This window comes from Chiloscyllium plagiosum, unplaced genomic scaffold (assembly GCF_004010195.1).
Source record: "Chiloscyllium plagiosum isolate BGI_BamShark_2017 unplaced genomic scaffold, ASM401019v2 scaf_14957, whole genome shotgun sequence".
Classification (NCBI taxonomy): domain Eukaryota; kingdom Metazoa; phylum Chordata; class Chondrichthyes; order Orectolobiformes; family Hemiscylliidae; genus Chiloscyllium; species Chiloscyllium plagiosum.
In genome coordinates this window covers 3,903-19,057 of record NW_025212500.1, presented here as the reverse complement: position 1 = coordinate 19,057, position 15,155 = coordinate 3,903, and the positions used below count along the sequence as shown (strand labels likewise).

The 15,155-nt window shown below is 45.9% G+C and overlaps 1 protein-coding gene across 2 annotated transcripts in view; it reads left to right on the top strand.

Annotated features, from left to right (window-relative positions):
• The window catches only part of LOC122547403 (membrane-spanning 4-domains subfamily A member 8-like), a 12,134-nt gene extending 1,774 nt beyond the window's left edge, over positions 1-10,360 (top strand). For both annotated transcript variants that reach the window (XM_043686028.1, XM_043686029.1), the window contains exons 3-7: positions 3,729-3,842; positions 4,466-4,522; positions 6,325-6,426; positions 7,211-7,303; positions 10,026-10,360. In XM_043686028.1, the coding sequence (XP_043541963.1) occupies positions 3,729-3,842; positions 4,466-4,522; positions 6,325-6,426; positions 7,211-7,303; positions 10,026-10,028 (369 nt within the window). In that variant the 3' untranslated portion in view covers positions 10,029-10,360. The remainder of the gene's footprint in view (positions 1-3,728; positions 3,843-4,465; positions 4,523-6,324; positions 6,427-7,210; positions 7,304-10,025) is intronic.
• Positions 10,361-15,155: the final 4,795 nt, after the last annotated feature.

The following is a 15,155-nucleotide window of genomic DNA, read 5'->3' as shown; positions in this document are numbered from 1 at the left end:
CAGTTCTGTATCCAAATGGCTAGTTTTCCCTGTATTCCATGAGATCTACCCTTGCTAATCAGTGTCCCATGGGGAACCTTGTCGAATGCCTTACTGAACTCCATATAGATCACATCTACTGCTTTGCCCTCATCAACCTTTTTTACTTCTTCAAAAAACTCAATCAAGTTTGTGAGACATGATTTCCCACGCACAAAGCCATGTTGACTATCCCGAATCAGTCCTTGCCTTTCCAAATACATGTACATCCTGTCCCTCAGGATTCCCTCCAACAACTTGCCCACCACCGAGATCAGGCTCACTGGTCTATGGTTCCCTGGCTTGTCTTTACCGCCCTTCTTAAACAGTGGCACCACATTAGCCAACCTCCAGTCTTCCAGCATCTCACCATCAATGATACAAATATCTCAGCAAGGGGCACAGCAATAACTTTCCTGGTTTCCCACAGAGTTTTCGGGCACACCTGATCAGGTCCTGGGGATTTATTCACTTTTGTGTGTTTTAAGACATCCAGCGCTTCCTCCTCTGTAATATAGGCATTTTATTAAGCTGTCACCATCCATTTCTCCACATTCTGTATCTTCTATGTCTTTCTCCACAGTAAATAGTGATGCAAAATACTCGTTTCGTATCTCCCCACCTCCTACAGCTCCACATGTAGGCTGCCTTGCTGATCTTTGAGGGGCCCTATTCTCTTCATAGTTCCCCTTTTGTCCTTGAATATATTTATATTTGGATTCTCCATAACTCTACTTGCCAAGGCTATCTCATGTCCTCCTTTTTGTTCTCCTAATTTACCTCTTTAGTATACTCCTACTGTCTTTCTACTCTTACAAACATCGATTCGATCGCTGCTGTCTGTGCCTGACATACGCTTCCTGACAAGTTCTGTAACAGAGAATGTCAGGTATACACATGATAATAGATCAGAACATTGATACCCAGGGAAAACTGCACTGTCAAAGCGGCAGTACTGAGGGAGTGCTGCAGTGTTCAAGGTTCAGCAATGAGGGAGTGTTGGCATTGCATCCCATTGTTTAAAGGTGAGTTTGAGTGAACACTACACTGTCAAAGGTCAGTGCTGAAGGAGCGTCGCACTATCAGAGGGTCAGTGCTGAGGGTCTGCCGCATGGTCGGAGTGTCAGTACAGAGGGGGCGTCGCACTGTCGGACGGTCAGTGCTGAAGGAGCGTTGCACTGTCGGAGGGTCAGTGCTGAGGTAGGGCTGCACTGTGGGATGGTCAGTGCTGAGGGAGGGCCGCACTGTCGGAGGGTCAGTGCTGAGGGAGCGCCGCACTGTGGGACGGTCAGTGCTGAGGGAGCGCCGCACTGTCGGAGGGTCAGTAACGAGAGATAACCGCACTGTCGGAGGGTCAGTGCTGAGGGAGGGCTGCACTGTCGGAGGGTCGGTGCTGAGGAAGGGCCGCACTGTCGGAGGGTCAGTAACGAGAGATCACTGCAGTGTCGGAGGGTCAGTGCTGAGGGAGTGGGCACTGTCGGAGGGTCAGTGCTGAGGGAGTGGGCACTGTCGGAGGGTCAGTGCTGAGGGAGTGGGCACTATCGGAGGGTCAGTGCTGAGGGAGTGACCATTGTCACTGTCTTCATATTTTGCTCTGGCCATGCTTACCATCTACTCCACTTGCTCTTTCCTTTTTGTCACTAGCAAAAAAAAAGTTTCCATCTCTTGTCAGTTCTGAGGAGCAAGTATTGAAGTGTTAACTCTGTTTCTCTCTTACAGGTCTTGTCAGATTTACTGAGATTCTCCAGTACTTCTTATTTTTGTTTCAGACAATTTAGCGTTTGTGTGAGTCTGCTCTGCACACATTTACTGTTCCTTCTCCCTGCACCACTATCAAGAAAATATGTCACTGTGGCACAACCAGGGTGCTTTGATGTGTTGAAAGACCCAGCACAAATTGGTGCTGAACAAACTCAAAGGAATATTTCTTTCAAACTTCAGTTGCATAAATCTTGATCAGCTGGTTTTCTTTTGGAGAAATGAGAAGATCTATGTCATAGAACATAGATCAGTATAGGCCCTTTGGTCCTCAATGTTGTGCCAGTGTTTTATCTGACTCTAACCTACATACCCTTCATTGTACTATCTTCCATGTGCCTATCCAAGAGTCGTTTGAATGTCCCTAATGTACCGGACTCTGCTACGACTGCCAGCAATGCATTCCATGCATCCACCACTCTCTGTTTAAAGAACCTACCTCTGACATCTCCACTAAACCTTCCTCCAATTACCTTCAAATTGTGCCCCCTCATGATAGACATTTCCCCCATGCGAAAAAGTCTCTGGCTATCCATTCCATTTATCCCTCTCATCATTTTGTACACCTCTATCAAGTCACCTCTCCTCCTTCTTCATTCCAATGAGAAAAGCCGTAGCTCCCCCAATCTTTTTTCACAAGACACGCCCTCGAGTCCAGGCAGCATCCTGGTAAATCTCCTGTGCACCCCTTCTAAAGCATTTTTCCTATAATGAGGTGACCAGAACTGAACACAATATTCCAAGTGTGGTCTAACCAGGGCTCTATCAAGCTGCAGCATAACCTTGCGGCTTTTAAACTCAATCCCCCTGCTAATGAAAGCCAACACAATGAGAGAGGTGGCACAGGACTCAGTGGATAGCACTGCTGCCTCTCAGCACCAAGACCTGGGTTCAGTTCCAACCTTGGGCAACTGTCTGTGTGGAGTTTGCACGTTCTCCCCTTGTGTGCATGGGTTTTGCTCTAGGTGTTCCAGTTTCCTTCTATGTTCCAAAGATGTGTAGGTTAGGGTCATGGCCATGCAAAATTGTCCATAGTGTTCAGGGGTGTATAGGTTAGTCAGGGGTAAATATTGGTTAGGAGGAATGGGTCTGGGTGGGTTACTCTTCGGAGGGTCGGTGTGGACCGGTTGAGCCAAAGGGCCTGTTTCCACACTGTAGGAAATCTATACGCCTTCTTAACAACCCTGTCAACTTAGGTGACAACTTTGAGGGATCTATGGATATGGATCCCAAAATCCCCCTGTTCCTCCACACTGCCAAGAATCCTGCCTTTAACCCTGTAATCTGCATTCAAATTCAACCTTCCAAAGTGAATGACTTCATACTTTTCCAAGTTGAACTCCATCTGCCACTTATCAGCCCATTTCTGCATCCTGTCAATGTCTCGGTGGAACCTACAACAGCCTTCCACACTATTCACAACTCCACCAACCTTCGGGTCATCGGTAAACTTACTAACCCACCCTTCCACTTCCTCATCCAAGCCATTTATAAAAATCAAAAAGGGCAGAGGTCCCAGAAGTGATCCTTGCAGAGCACCACTGCTCGTGGAGCTCCAGGTTGAATACTTTCCATCTACTATCACCCTCTGTTTTCTATGGGCCAGCCAATTCTGTGTCCAGACAACCGGATTTCCCTGTACCCCATGCCTCCTTATTTCCTGAATGAGCCTATCATGGGGAACCTTATCAAACGCCTTGCTAAAACACCACATCCACTGCTCTGCCTCCATCGATGTGTTTTGTCAGATCCTCAGAGAATTCAATCAGGTTTGTGAGGCATGACCTGCCCCTCACAAAGCCATGCTGATGATCTCTAATCAAACTATGGTTTTCCAAGTAATCATAAATCCTGTTTCTCAGAATCCTTGCCAATACTTCAGTCTTTCAAGATCAATTTGTCGTTTTACTCGTTGCTTCTCTGGTCTAACTGCCTCTCTGCCTCATCCGCAGGTCGTACAGGTCATGGTGGGAATAATTAACTTGACGTTTGGTGTCCCGTTATACTTTGCGGCCCCATTTGTCATTGCCATTCGGCTGTGGGTCCCTTGGTGGACAGGAATTCTGGTTTGTTAACTTCTCAGTTTCATAGGCACAATAGATTGCTGAATATTCTTGTTCACTTCCTCTCATTAAGCTATGAAGAGCATCATTTTGCACGTTATTATATCCTTGCCACATGCACAACTGCCTTTCTCAGGTTTGTTAGTCGATGCAAAATCTGAGCCCCCCCCCCACCCCACTCAACCACTGGAACAATCACTGGAGATCGTTGCAGTCTGGGGATGAGGAGTCAGTTGGTCTGGACTGAGATGAGAATTGCTGATTTCCCCCTCTGCAAGAGCATTTTCTGTCCAGTGATTCCAACTGGCAATAAGTGGGGAATAATGGGCTGAGTAAATCTCCCCAAACAGCACATGGCCCAGGAGTTGCCAAATTAAAAATTACCATGGAAGGGTTTAATTTGCTCACATTCCATTTTCCCTTATTTAGGGGAAATGTCCAAATTGTTAGTCCAGTCCGTCTAAGTTGCTGGTAAAGCAATCTAACCAGCTTGTTACCAAGCAGTAGTGACTATCTTTCCAAAGTGGATTGTATATGGAATTGGATGGAGTGAAATCTGTCAATTGGCCAACAGCAGGAGCCAGAAACAGTCTGACCGTCTCTTTGTTGCTTTGTCCCTGTTACAGTTTGTGATTTCAGGAGCACTGACAATGCTCAATGTCGACTCACCAGAGCCACGTGTGGTAAGTACAGTAGCGAGCACCGGCATGAGGCACCAAGTGGACCCTCTGTTAAACCGCAGCTGTGGGTCAGTGTATAGTATTCAACCTCTCAAGGCCAGCAGAGCTTAAGTTTACACCCCCTTTGAATGGCACCATTAGGTGTCATTATTAATGGTGACGTTCACTCAGGGAGCATATTGCAGGAGCGCTTGAATGTCACAGGGTCAGTGCTGAGAGAGGGCCGCACTGTCGGAGGGTCAGTGCTGAGGGGGTTCTGACTGCTGGGATGTCATTACTGGGGGAGGGAGGTACTGTTAGAGGAGTCACTCCTGAGGGAGTACCACACTGTGGGAGGGTCAGTGCTGAGGGCGGGCCGCACTGTGGGAGGGTCAGTGCTGAGGGGGGGCCGCACTGTGGGAGGGTCAGTGCTGAGGGCGGGCCGCACTGTGGGAGGGTCAGTGCTGAGGGCGGGCCGCACTGTGGGAGGGTCAGTGCTGAGGGCGGGCCGCACTGTGGGAGGGTCAGTGCTGAGGGCGGGCCGCACTGTGGGAGGGTCAGTGCTGAGGGCGGGCCGCACTGTGGGAGGGTCAGTGCTGAGGGCGGGCCGCACTGTGGGAGGGTCAGTGCTGAGGGCGGGCCGCACTGTGGGAGGGTCAGTGCTGAGGGCGGGCCGCACTGTGGGAGGGTCAGTGCTGAGGGCGGGCCGCACTGTGGGAGGGTCAGTGCTGAGGGCGGGCCGCACTGTGGGAGGGTCAGTGCTGAGGGCGGGCCGCACTGTGGGAGGGTCAGTGCTGAGGGCGGGCCGCACTGTGGGAGGGTCAGTGCTGAGGGCGGGCCGCACTGTGGGAGGGTCAGTGCTGAGGGCGGGCCGCACTGTGGGAGGGTCAGTGCTGAGGGCGGGCCGCACTGTGGGAGGGTCAGTGCTGAGGGCGGGCCGCACTGTGGGAGGGTCAGTGCTGAGGGCGGGCCGCACTGTGGGAGGGTCAGTGCTGAGGGCGGGCCGCACTGTGGGAGGGTCAGTGCTGAGGGTGCTGAGGGAGGGCCGCACTGTGGGAGGGTCAGTGCTGAGGGAGGGCCGCACTGTCGGAGGGTCAGTGCTGAGGGAGTGCTGTGCTGTCTTGAAGGTTGATGCGAAAGTGTATTCTCATAGCTTTCAAAACGGTTTGCTCTCCATGGAACAAAACTGCATCCTGAAGAAGACTCATCAGATCAGATTTCCTTTTGCTCATTTCTTGCAAGGAAGACTACAGAAATGATTGCAGTCAGGCCCTCCCATTGGTGATGAGGTGGCAGGTAACTGCATAAGGCTAACCTTCTGGGAGGCTGGACTACCCCCATGTCATGGACCTAATGAACCCAGTAACTGGGGAAGGTGGTCCACCTTGCAAGCTGGTCCCCAACCCCTGCAACCTCCTGCTTCTTGAACATCCTGTTTTTCAATTACTGTACCTTCACCTGCCTGCTGTCCCTCAACCCTGGATTTCCCTCCCTCAATCTCTTTATCTCCTTCTCCTACTTGGATTTCACTCTTTGATCAGATTTTTTTTGTCACTTGTTGAAATATCACCTTTAGTAGTTCAGGGTCAAGTTTGTGTCTGGCGTACCCTTCTGTGAACCACCCCTTTACAAAGCAAAAGGAGCTGTATGAAGACCTGCTGTTTTGATTGCGTTAAAGGGGCTAAGTGCATCTGGATAGCTGGGTAGTCTTTGCTGTGTTGTAAGCTGCAGTCATGTGGATATTTTGTTTGTGTACTTGCTGATGTAAAATCTATGCGAGAGTGGCCGGATTCGAGTCCTTCACCAGTGCCTTTATTGATTTTCAGAAAAAGTTAGCGATGATCTTTAATTTTGTGAGTGCGATTGCAGCGGCCCTTGGAGCTGTGGCGTACATCCTATCAACCATGATATCTGGATACTACTTATGGGTAAGGGCTGCCTTTGCTTCAGATCTTGCACCACTTGTTAGTGTGTGTGTGTGTGAGAGAGAGCCCCCTAGCATCATTCTCGGCTTCTTGTTACCCTTGTGGCAACATTTCCCACACATGCACAAGCATGATACTGTGGAACCTCCCCCTGCATATCCCTTTCAGAGTCTCCAACACGTTTGGAAGGACTGAGGAAGAGCAAGGAATTCACCCACCCAACGGGTTAATTTGCTAATGGGCAAACCCCAGCACCAACCTGGGAGGCCAATGCCATCTGACTAGATTGCTGAGGTAGTGAGATTGCATCAAAAGGGGACCGAATGGCCTTCCCTTTCTGTTTCAGCAATCCCCCACTCCCTCCCACCCACCCACAAGCCCCATTGGGGTCATTTAGCTCAGTTGGCTAGATGGCTGATTTGTGACGCAGCATGATGCCAACAGCGTGGGTTCAATTCCCATCACCCGAGGCTGAGCTTTCCATGAAGGATCTCCTCGCCTGAGGAATGGTGGCCCTTGGCTTAAATCATCACCAATCATCTCTCTCTGTCTCTCTGTCTGAGGAGAGAGCAGCCCTATGGTCTGGTAAGACTATGGCGACTTGACAAGCCCTATGGCATCACCTGGTTCTGCTAGTATTCACAGGGTGGTGGTTTCTTAAAAATAACTTCCTATTTTCTGTTGTAACTTAATCTGATTTCCATTGTGTATCTCTAGCTAAAACAGAAAGTGGATTACTGTCAGTAGCTTGTGACTGACCAATGTTATTTTCCTTACCCCTCTACAGCGATCACCTATGCTGATATTGATTTTGCTTTTTATGTATTGTGTGGTGGAGCTGTTTATAGCTCTTCTCGTTGGCATCATCCTCTGTAAAAACGTAAGTAATTGATGCGTCTCGGTCACTTGAGCAAGAAGGGTGCACTGCAGCAATATGGAAGGACATTTCAACCTTGGAGGGAGAGCAGTTTATATTCCTCCCTACACTGAGGGTTCGATTACGAGGAGAGATCACACAACTTAGGGTTACATTTTAACGGATTGAGAAGTTTAAGGGATGTTTTGATTTAAGTTTAAAAGACATTAAGGTGAGCAGAGAGAGAAATTATTTCCACTGGTTTTGGTTGGGGGGGAGTTCTGCATATTGGAGCTTTCACTGTCAGAAATGAAATGAGGAAAGCCTTCAACACTCAGGGACAAAGAGGTTGGAAATTCCTCTTTCCCAAACGGCCATCAGTGCCGGAGCAATTGTTAATTTTAAATCTGTGAATGTTAACTTTAAAGAATGATGGGGAAAGTTAAGGAATACGGGGTAAAATCACAGATCAGCCAGGGTCTTGCCAGACAGGGGCTGAATGGCCTCCTCCAGTTCCTGTATCCAGTGGCAGGTCTTTCAGACGTACACAGATTGTAGTGGAAGTTTTGTCACCAGATGGAGCTGACAGAGGTGAATGTGGTTGCACAGACCAATCACCGGAAGGTGGGTGTCACTTATTCAGCACTGTCCATGACATCTGGGAGTGCTGTTCTTAGAAAGGACCTTACCTCCCTCTCTCAGGGGGCCATGAAAGATTCCATTGCACCATTAGAAGAACAGCAAATGGGATTTGGCCCATTATTCTGGGCCCAGTCTTTTCTCTCAGCACAAGGGCAGCACGGTGTCTCAGTGGTTAGCACTGCTGCCTCACGGCACCAGGGAGCTGGGTTCAGTTTCACCCTCGGGCGACTGTCTGTGTGGAGTTTGCACATTCTCCCCGTGTCTGCGTGGGTTTCCTCCGGGTGCTTCGGTTTCCTCCCACAGTCCAAAGATGTGCACATTAGGTGAATTGGCCATGCTAAATTGCCCCATAGGGTCCAAGGATGTGCAGGTTAGGTAGATTAGCCATGGGAAGCGCAGGGTTACAGGGATAGGGTGTTTGGGGGAGGGGGGGACGGGGAGGAGATGAGTCTGGGTGAGATGCTCTTCCGAGAGTCGGTGTGGACTGGTTTGGCCAAATGGCCTGTTTCCACACCAGTGATTCTATGACTAAACACAGACTGTTCAATCATTTTGGAGAAAGTGAGGACTGCTGATGCTGGAGATCAGAGCTTAAAAATGTGTTGCTGGAAAAGCGCAGCAGGTCAGGCAGCATCAAAGGAGCAGGAGAAGAAGGGCTCATGCCTGAAACGTCGATTCTCCTGCTCCTTTGATGCTGCCTGACCTGCTGCGCTTTTCCAGCAACACATTTTAAGTTCTGATCAGTCATTATTGGCTGCTAGTTTCTTCACATTGCAACATTTTATAGCGCTCATCATTGACTGTAACAGAACTTAGCAGTGCCTGGAGTTTGTGAAATGTGGTGTCTGAGAGGAAGTTATTTCCTTATTCATGGGTCAATGGTACAGTTCCGGATGGGAGGTGACAACAGACATTGACATGCAATAAGACTTAGTCCATCTTGTTTTTTTAACAGTTATCTGATGAAAGAGTATACGATGGGTTTAGGGTTAGTGTGGAAATCTTTTTGATTTTCTTAGGGCAAAGGGTAGCTGCATCCATTGGATGTAAAGTTTGCAACGTGTAGTTATACAGAACTGCAGTTAGTTCATTTAAAAAACCAGTTCCGATGCACAGAAATGAGCAGGCCACTGTGGTCGGGCAATTTGCTGTACATTTAATGGATGCCTAGGAACAGGAGCAAGTAGGATGCACCAAATTGTACTTATTCATGTTGCCAGTTTGCAATTCCGAGAGGGCATCCTTATCCTGTGGGGAGAAGACCGAAGACTGGATTGACAGAGGACGTTAAGGTTATGAAAGGATTCTGTATGTTCTGTGACCACATATTGCCCCAGCCCTCTGATTGACAACCAGGCCATTCGGCCCAGCTGCTCCCTGCTGGTGCTTGCACACAGATTCTTCTCCTCTTCAACTCGCCCCCACCATCATATCCTTCTGTTCCTTTCTCCCTTTACCCAGCCTTTCCCTTAAACAAATTGACAATATTCTCCTTGATCACCCTCTCTGGGTAGACACAGAGAAGCCGTTTCCTGTCTCGAGCGAGAGACCAGAACAAGGGGACCATGCATATAAGACAGTCACTAATAAATCCAGTTGGGAATTCAGGAGAAAAGTGGGCAGAACGTGGAACACGCCGCCAGAGAGAGTGATCAAAGAGAATATTGTCAATTTGTTTAAGGGAAAGGCTGGGTAAAGGGAGAAAGGAACAGAGGGATGTGATGGTGGGGGTGAGTTGAAGAGGAGAAGAATCTGTGTGCAAGCACCAGCAGGGAGCAGCTGGGCCGAATGGCCTGGTTGTGAATCCGAGGGCTGGGGCGATGTATGGTCACAGAACAGACAGAACCACACACTGATTGCTGAAGGCCATGCTCATCATTGGACAGTATTGGAGTAAAGAGGAACTGATCACATGGAGTGTATTACAGACACAATCCACATGACCTGTTTCTCCAAATTGTCACCTCACCCCAGGTCTGTGCAATTAAAACCTAGACAGGGCCACTTTTCCCAACTGAGTTTGAATCGCAGGCTTATTGTACTATTGAGGTGCTCTGGCTGTCGTGTTTCTGGTGCTAATTTACAGCTTGTACTTTCTGAACAGTAACAAAGAGGCCTGAGGGACAGAGTGATGCTCAGAGCTTTGAGTTCCAGGCCCTAGGACAAATGCAGAGTTGCTTCCCTCGGGGTGGGAGCTGGACCTTAAACACCCAGGAGCCTCGCTGTGGAGAAAAGCAATGTCCCTCTCCGACACCAAGAGCAGGTTCAACAGAAAATAGCCTTCACTGCAAAAATGGGTGAACTGCCTGCAGCCCTGCTGAGTGAGCAGATGCTCTGTATATATTTAAATATTAAAGTTACATGTATGGAGATATCACGATATGGCTAGTCTGATTGGCAACTGTTTATGAAAGAGCAGAGTTACTGGTCTATAATTATTAAAAGCACTAAGTGCCTGAAACCTTCTTTTATGTACTAAAGATCTGTTGAATTTATCCACATAGAATATATGGTACAGAAATAGTCCATTCTGCGCCTCCATCCCCCTTACTAACATATCCTCCCATTCCTTTCTCCCTCGTGTGTTTATCACTCAACACTCTTCCCCTTGGTCATGCCGTGTGAGAGCGAGTTCCACAATCTCCCATTTCTCTGAATTCTCAACTGGTTTTCTTTCTGAATGTCTAATATTGATAGCCCCCTCGTTCTGGGCTTGTCCGTAAGTAGAAATGGTTTCTCCGTGTCTATCCTATCAAACCCCTTCATAAATTTAAAGACATTCAAATGAAAAAAGGCAATTTGTATACAGTGAGTGGTTAGCATCTATAATGTACTGCCTGAGAGTGCAGGGTCAATCAAGATTTTCAAAAGGGAATTGGATCATTTATCTTCCGCGAAAAGTTTTGTAGGGCAGCAGGGAAAAAGTTACATACTGGGTGAGGTGAGTAATTCTTACAGAGAGCTAGTACAGAGCTGACAAGCTGAATGGCCTCCTGGGCTGAAAGTGTACCATGATTCTATCAGGACAATCCTCCATTTTATCCTGGAGGGATATGGAGAACATAAATATTCAGGGTACGTCAAGTGTGATATGGTGGCCAGAACTTTGCACGGTAACACCAAGTGTGCTAGAGTACTTACAACTTGGAAGGAGATCTATGGATCCACCAAGTCCATGCTGCTTCTCGAGATCAGCTCCTGTTCCCCTTCTGTCACTGTCGTTCTGAAAGTTTATTTCCTTCTGGTGACTGTCCAGTTTCCTTTTGACATAATTGACCGTTTCCAAATCTACCATATTGATAGGCTGTGAGTTCCAGCTGATTGCCATTCATCAGAAATAGCACTTAACTCTTCACAATAGGCTCACATACTCCTTCAAACTTGCTCTGCCATTCAATAAGATCATGGCTTATCTGACTAAAGTCTTAACTCCACCTTCCTGTCCGACCTCCTAACCCTGCACTCGTCAGTTGTTGCAACTGAGGTTGCAGGCCTGTGCTGCCTTTGTCTAGTGCTGCTGGTCATAACATATACTTCTAAAACATCTTTTACTCTGTTACTGTAATGGTCTATATACATATTCCATACTGGCCTATATATGTTCCGTGCTGATCTATCCGTTTCTGAATTAAAAGCAGCCACACAGGATTCTTTAATAATTGGCAAGACTATTATTTATTATAAAACAAGACTTAACAAAGAAGCAATGCTAATTAACAGCATACGGAATATGACAGTATAAAATATATGCTTCTAAGTAAACCTCAAACACAAACAGTCCAGTTAAAGAAACAAAAGGATAAAGCTTTATCTGCTGAGATCAGCTCTACACCTAAAAATACTTTGGCTAAATTGTTAATTTGTCAGAAGATAAAGGTAAGATGAATTTTCCAAATGACTTTTGGTCTCACGGCCTGACACATATAGATGAGTGACATGTGGTCATCACCGGCACCTTTCAGAAGCAGTTCATTCAGAAATCATCTGTTAGAATTCTTCCAGAAGCTGCTCAGAAAAATAGTTGCATGAATTTTCAGCACTGACACCGGATTCACTGAAATATTGTCAAAACTGATGGAAGAGCAGTTGTTGAGCTCAGCACCAAATGAATTCCAACAGTGTCAAATAGCCACAGCTCCTGACAGCCATGAATGTGGCCACATGATCTCCAATAAACAAACCAAAGCAGTTTGCTTAAGATCTGTAACTTCCAGTAAGTGTCTTTAAAAAAAATGTCCTTCTAGTGACCTTCTTAAAATATCACTGTCAATACCTTCTCAGTCTTTTAAGTGAACCAATTCTTTAAATAACATTGCTCAAAAAATAATATTAACAAAGGACATGTCTTCATTTTTACATGCTTTTAAAATATGTTTCTTTACAAAGTGTACAAAGAAAATTAAGACACATTTTCGTTCAGTCTTTATATATAGTAAATGCAATCCTGCCCGATATCATTTTGGTACTCAGATAATAAAAAAGTTGAAATAGATTCATAGAGTTCTACAGCATGGAGATAAGCCCTTTGGCCCAACTGGTCCATTGTTGACCAAAATATCTGTCCACGCTAACCCCATTTCCCCGCATTTGGCCCATAACCTTCTAAACCTTTCCTATCCATGTATTTGGCCAAATGCCTTTTAAATGTTGTCAATGTACCCGCCTCAACCACTTCTGCTGGCAGCTCATTTGATATGCGTATCACCCTCTGTGTAAAAAAAAAAGTTGCCCCTTGGGTTCACTTTTACTCTTTCCCCTCTAACCTTAAACTGATGCCCTCTGGTCCGCAATCATAGGAGCAAGACGGAGTGCATTCACCCTATCCATGCCTCTCATGATCTTAAACATTTCTAGAAGATGCCACCTCAGTCTCCTACGCTCTAAAGAAAAATGTCTTAGCTTGTTCAACTTCTTCCTATACCTCAGACCATTGAGTCCTGGCAACATCCTTGTAAATTTATTTTGCACTCTTTCCAGTTTGGACAAATCATCACCAATTGCATTGTTCTTCTCACAATGCAGATAATCTTTAAATGGAAGGGCTGTAATAGTAAATTCTATTGAAATGCTACAGCATTCTGGTTTTTGAATCATTCCACAGGTTGTGATCAGTATATACTGTATACATTTCTCCCTGTAGTCATGGTAGACATGCACTCCAAAACATTGAACAGCTAGCAGTAGTCCTAAACTTTCTTTTCCAAGCATACAGTATCTCTTTAGATCATTTTAGAAACATATCCCACTGGTTTCCCTATGCCAGCATCTTGTAATAAGACTATAGTACCCCCAGACCATTTGTGTCAATTGCTGCCTTTGTGCAGCCAACACTGGTTCACTCATCAAAATCGCTTTCAACCTCTTAGAAAAATGCTTGGTTTCCCTTGATCTCATTATCTTGGCTTTCATTTGTAGGAAATCAGCCAACAGAGCAGCTAGGAGCATTGAGGTTTGGTTTTGTCTGTGTGGAGTTTGCACATTCTCCCTGTGTCTACGTGGGTTTTCGCTGGGTCCTCCAGTATCCTCCGACAGTCCAAAGGTGTGCAGGCCAGGTGAATTGTCCCATAGTGTTAGGTGCATTAGTCAGAGGGAAATGGATCTGGGTGGGTTACTCTTCGGAGGGTTGGTGTGAACTGGTTGGGCCGAAGGGCCTGATTCCACACTGTAGGAAATCTGACCTAATCTAATCTAATCTAATCAAACTTGGTGTAGAAGCCACACTCCCCCAGATAGTGGGTCATGTCATTTGGTGGCTAGTTGGCGTTCACAGGCTACATGAACACCAACTGGCCATCAAAAGACATCACCCACTCTGACAGTATCCTTACGTACAGATGAAGAAGGACACCACTTCGACAGAGACAACACATCAATCCTAGGACAGCTAAACAGAGACTTGCACGGGAACTCCTAGAGGCCTAGCTTTCAAACTGGAACTCCATCAATAAACACACCGATTTGGATCCCATTTACCAACCTCTGAGAAAAAGAACCAGAAATTATATCACCCATCTTAAGAGACACAAATAGAAAGTGGGACACAACACCAGCACATCACTGGAGGCTTACTGATGGTGTCACCTAGCATGGTGGTGAAATGTCTGAAAACAAACCTGCCAGCTCAGTAAGCAAACTTAAAACCAGAATTAAACACATTTATACACTTTTAAGAAATGTGTGGCAGATTCTCAACATTACTGTGGGAATACTTGAAATAATTTGTATACTTTTGCTGAGCACTTTGTTTTCAAATGAATAGGATAATGCAATACGTGCTTGGTAACTCTGGTGCTCCAAGTTAATTCTTGCAGGCCAGGGAATCAATTTGTTCAATGTTCTGTTGCTATTTCAGTACATCACAGTATTAACTTGATTTGTCTATGGTCCTTCAAGTCTTCTGGAAACAATCTAGTTTTGCTCAAGAAAGTTGTACCACTGGTGATTTCAGCTTTTCTTCAAAATACTTCATGTCCCTTTTTATTTAGCTTACCTTCTGCCTTCACAATGCATACTCCTCATGGTCATCTCTTGATTGTGTAATCTCTGGAGATTCTGCCTCATCCAAGAACTCTGTCGTCATTGAAACCATATCTAATCACTACGTGATTTCTCATAGTGTTCATATTGTCTTACCTTACTTAAATATATCTAAAATCATGTTCCTCCCTGAAATAAAATATGGCTGTTGTGTTGGCACTGTTCAAAAGTCAAAATTCTTCTCTTCAGAAATTTAACCCAATTCGATATCTATCTGCCACTTCAAGAACTCCCATGCTTCAGCTTTGAGTGTTTTTTTCCCTCTGAATGGGAGATGGGAGACTGAATTATTACAGTTCTTTTTTATGTGCCCTTAAATCAAAAGTCTGTCGATTGGAACAGTCCTCTCTTTATTCACTTAAGGATCTAATTTACTGAATCAAGACTGTGCATCAGATCTTGCAGGCAGTGGTAAAGGCATGGCAGTCAATACTGTCCTTAAAGAATACTGTTTACAAAGGTTTCAAGGGATCAAGAGTGTTGTTGATTTGCCCATATTCCAATTTGAATTTCAATTTGACGTTAAAATAAGGGAATAATAGTTTCTGGGAATAGTGCAGTATCATCAAGTAAGTTGAGCAGCCAATCAAATTGAAAAATTCATAAAGCAAATGAGAAACTATGTATCAATTGGATTTCTTAATTTTACAGAGAAGAAAATAAGATTGGACATTAAGATGTGAAAAATCAAACTTTA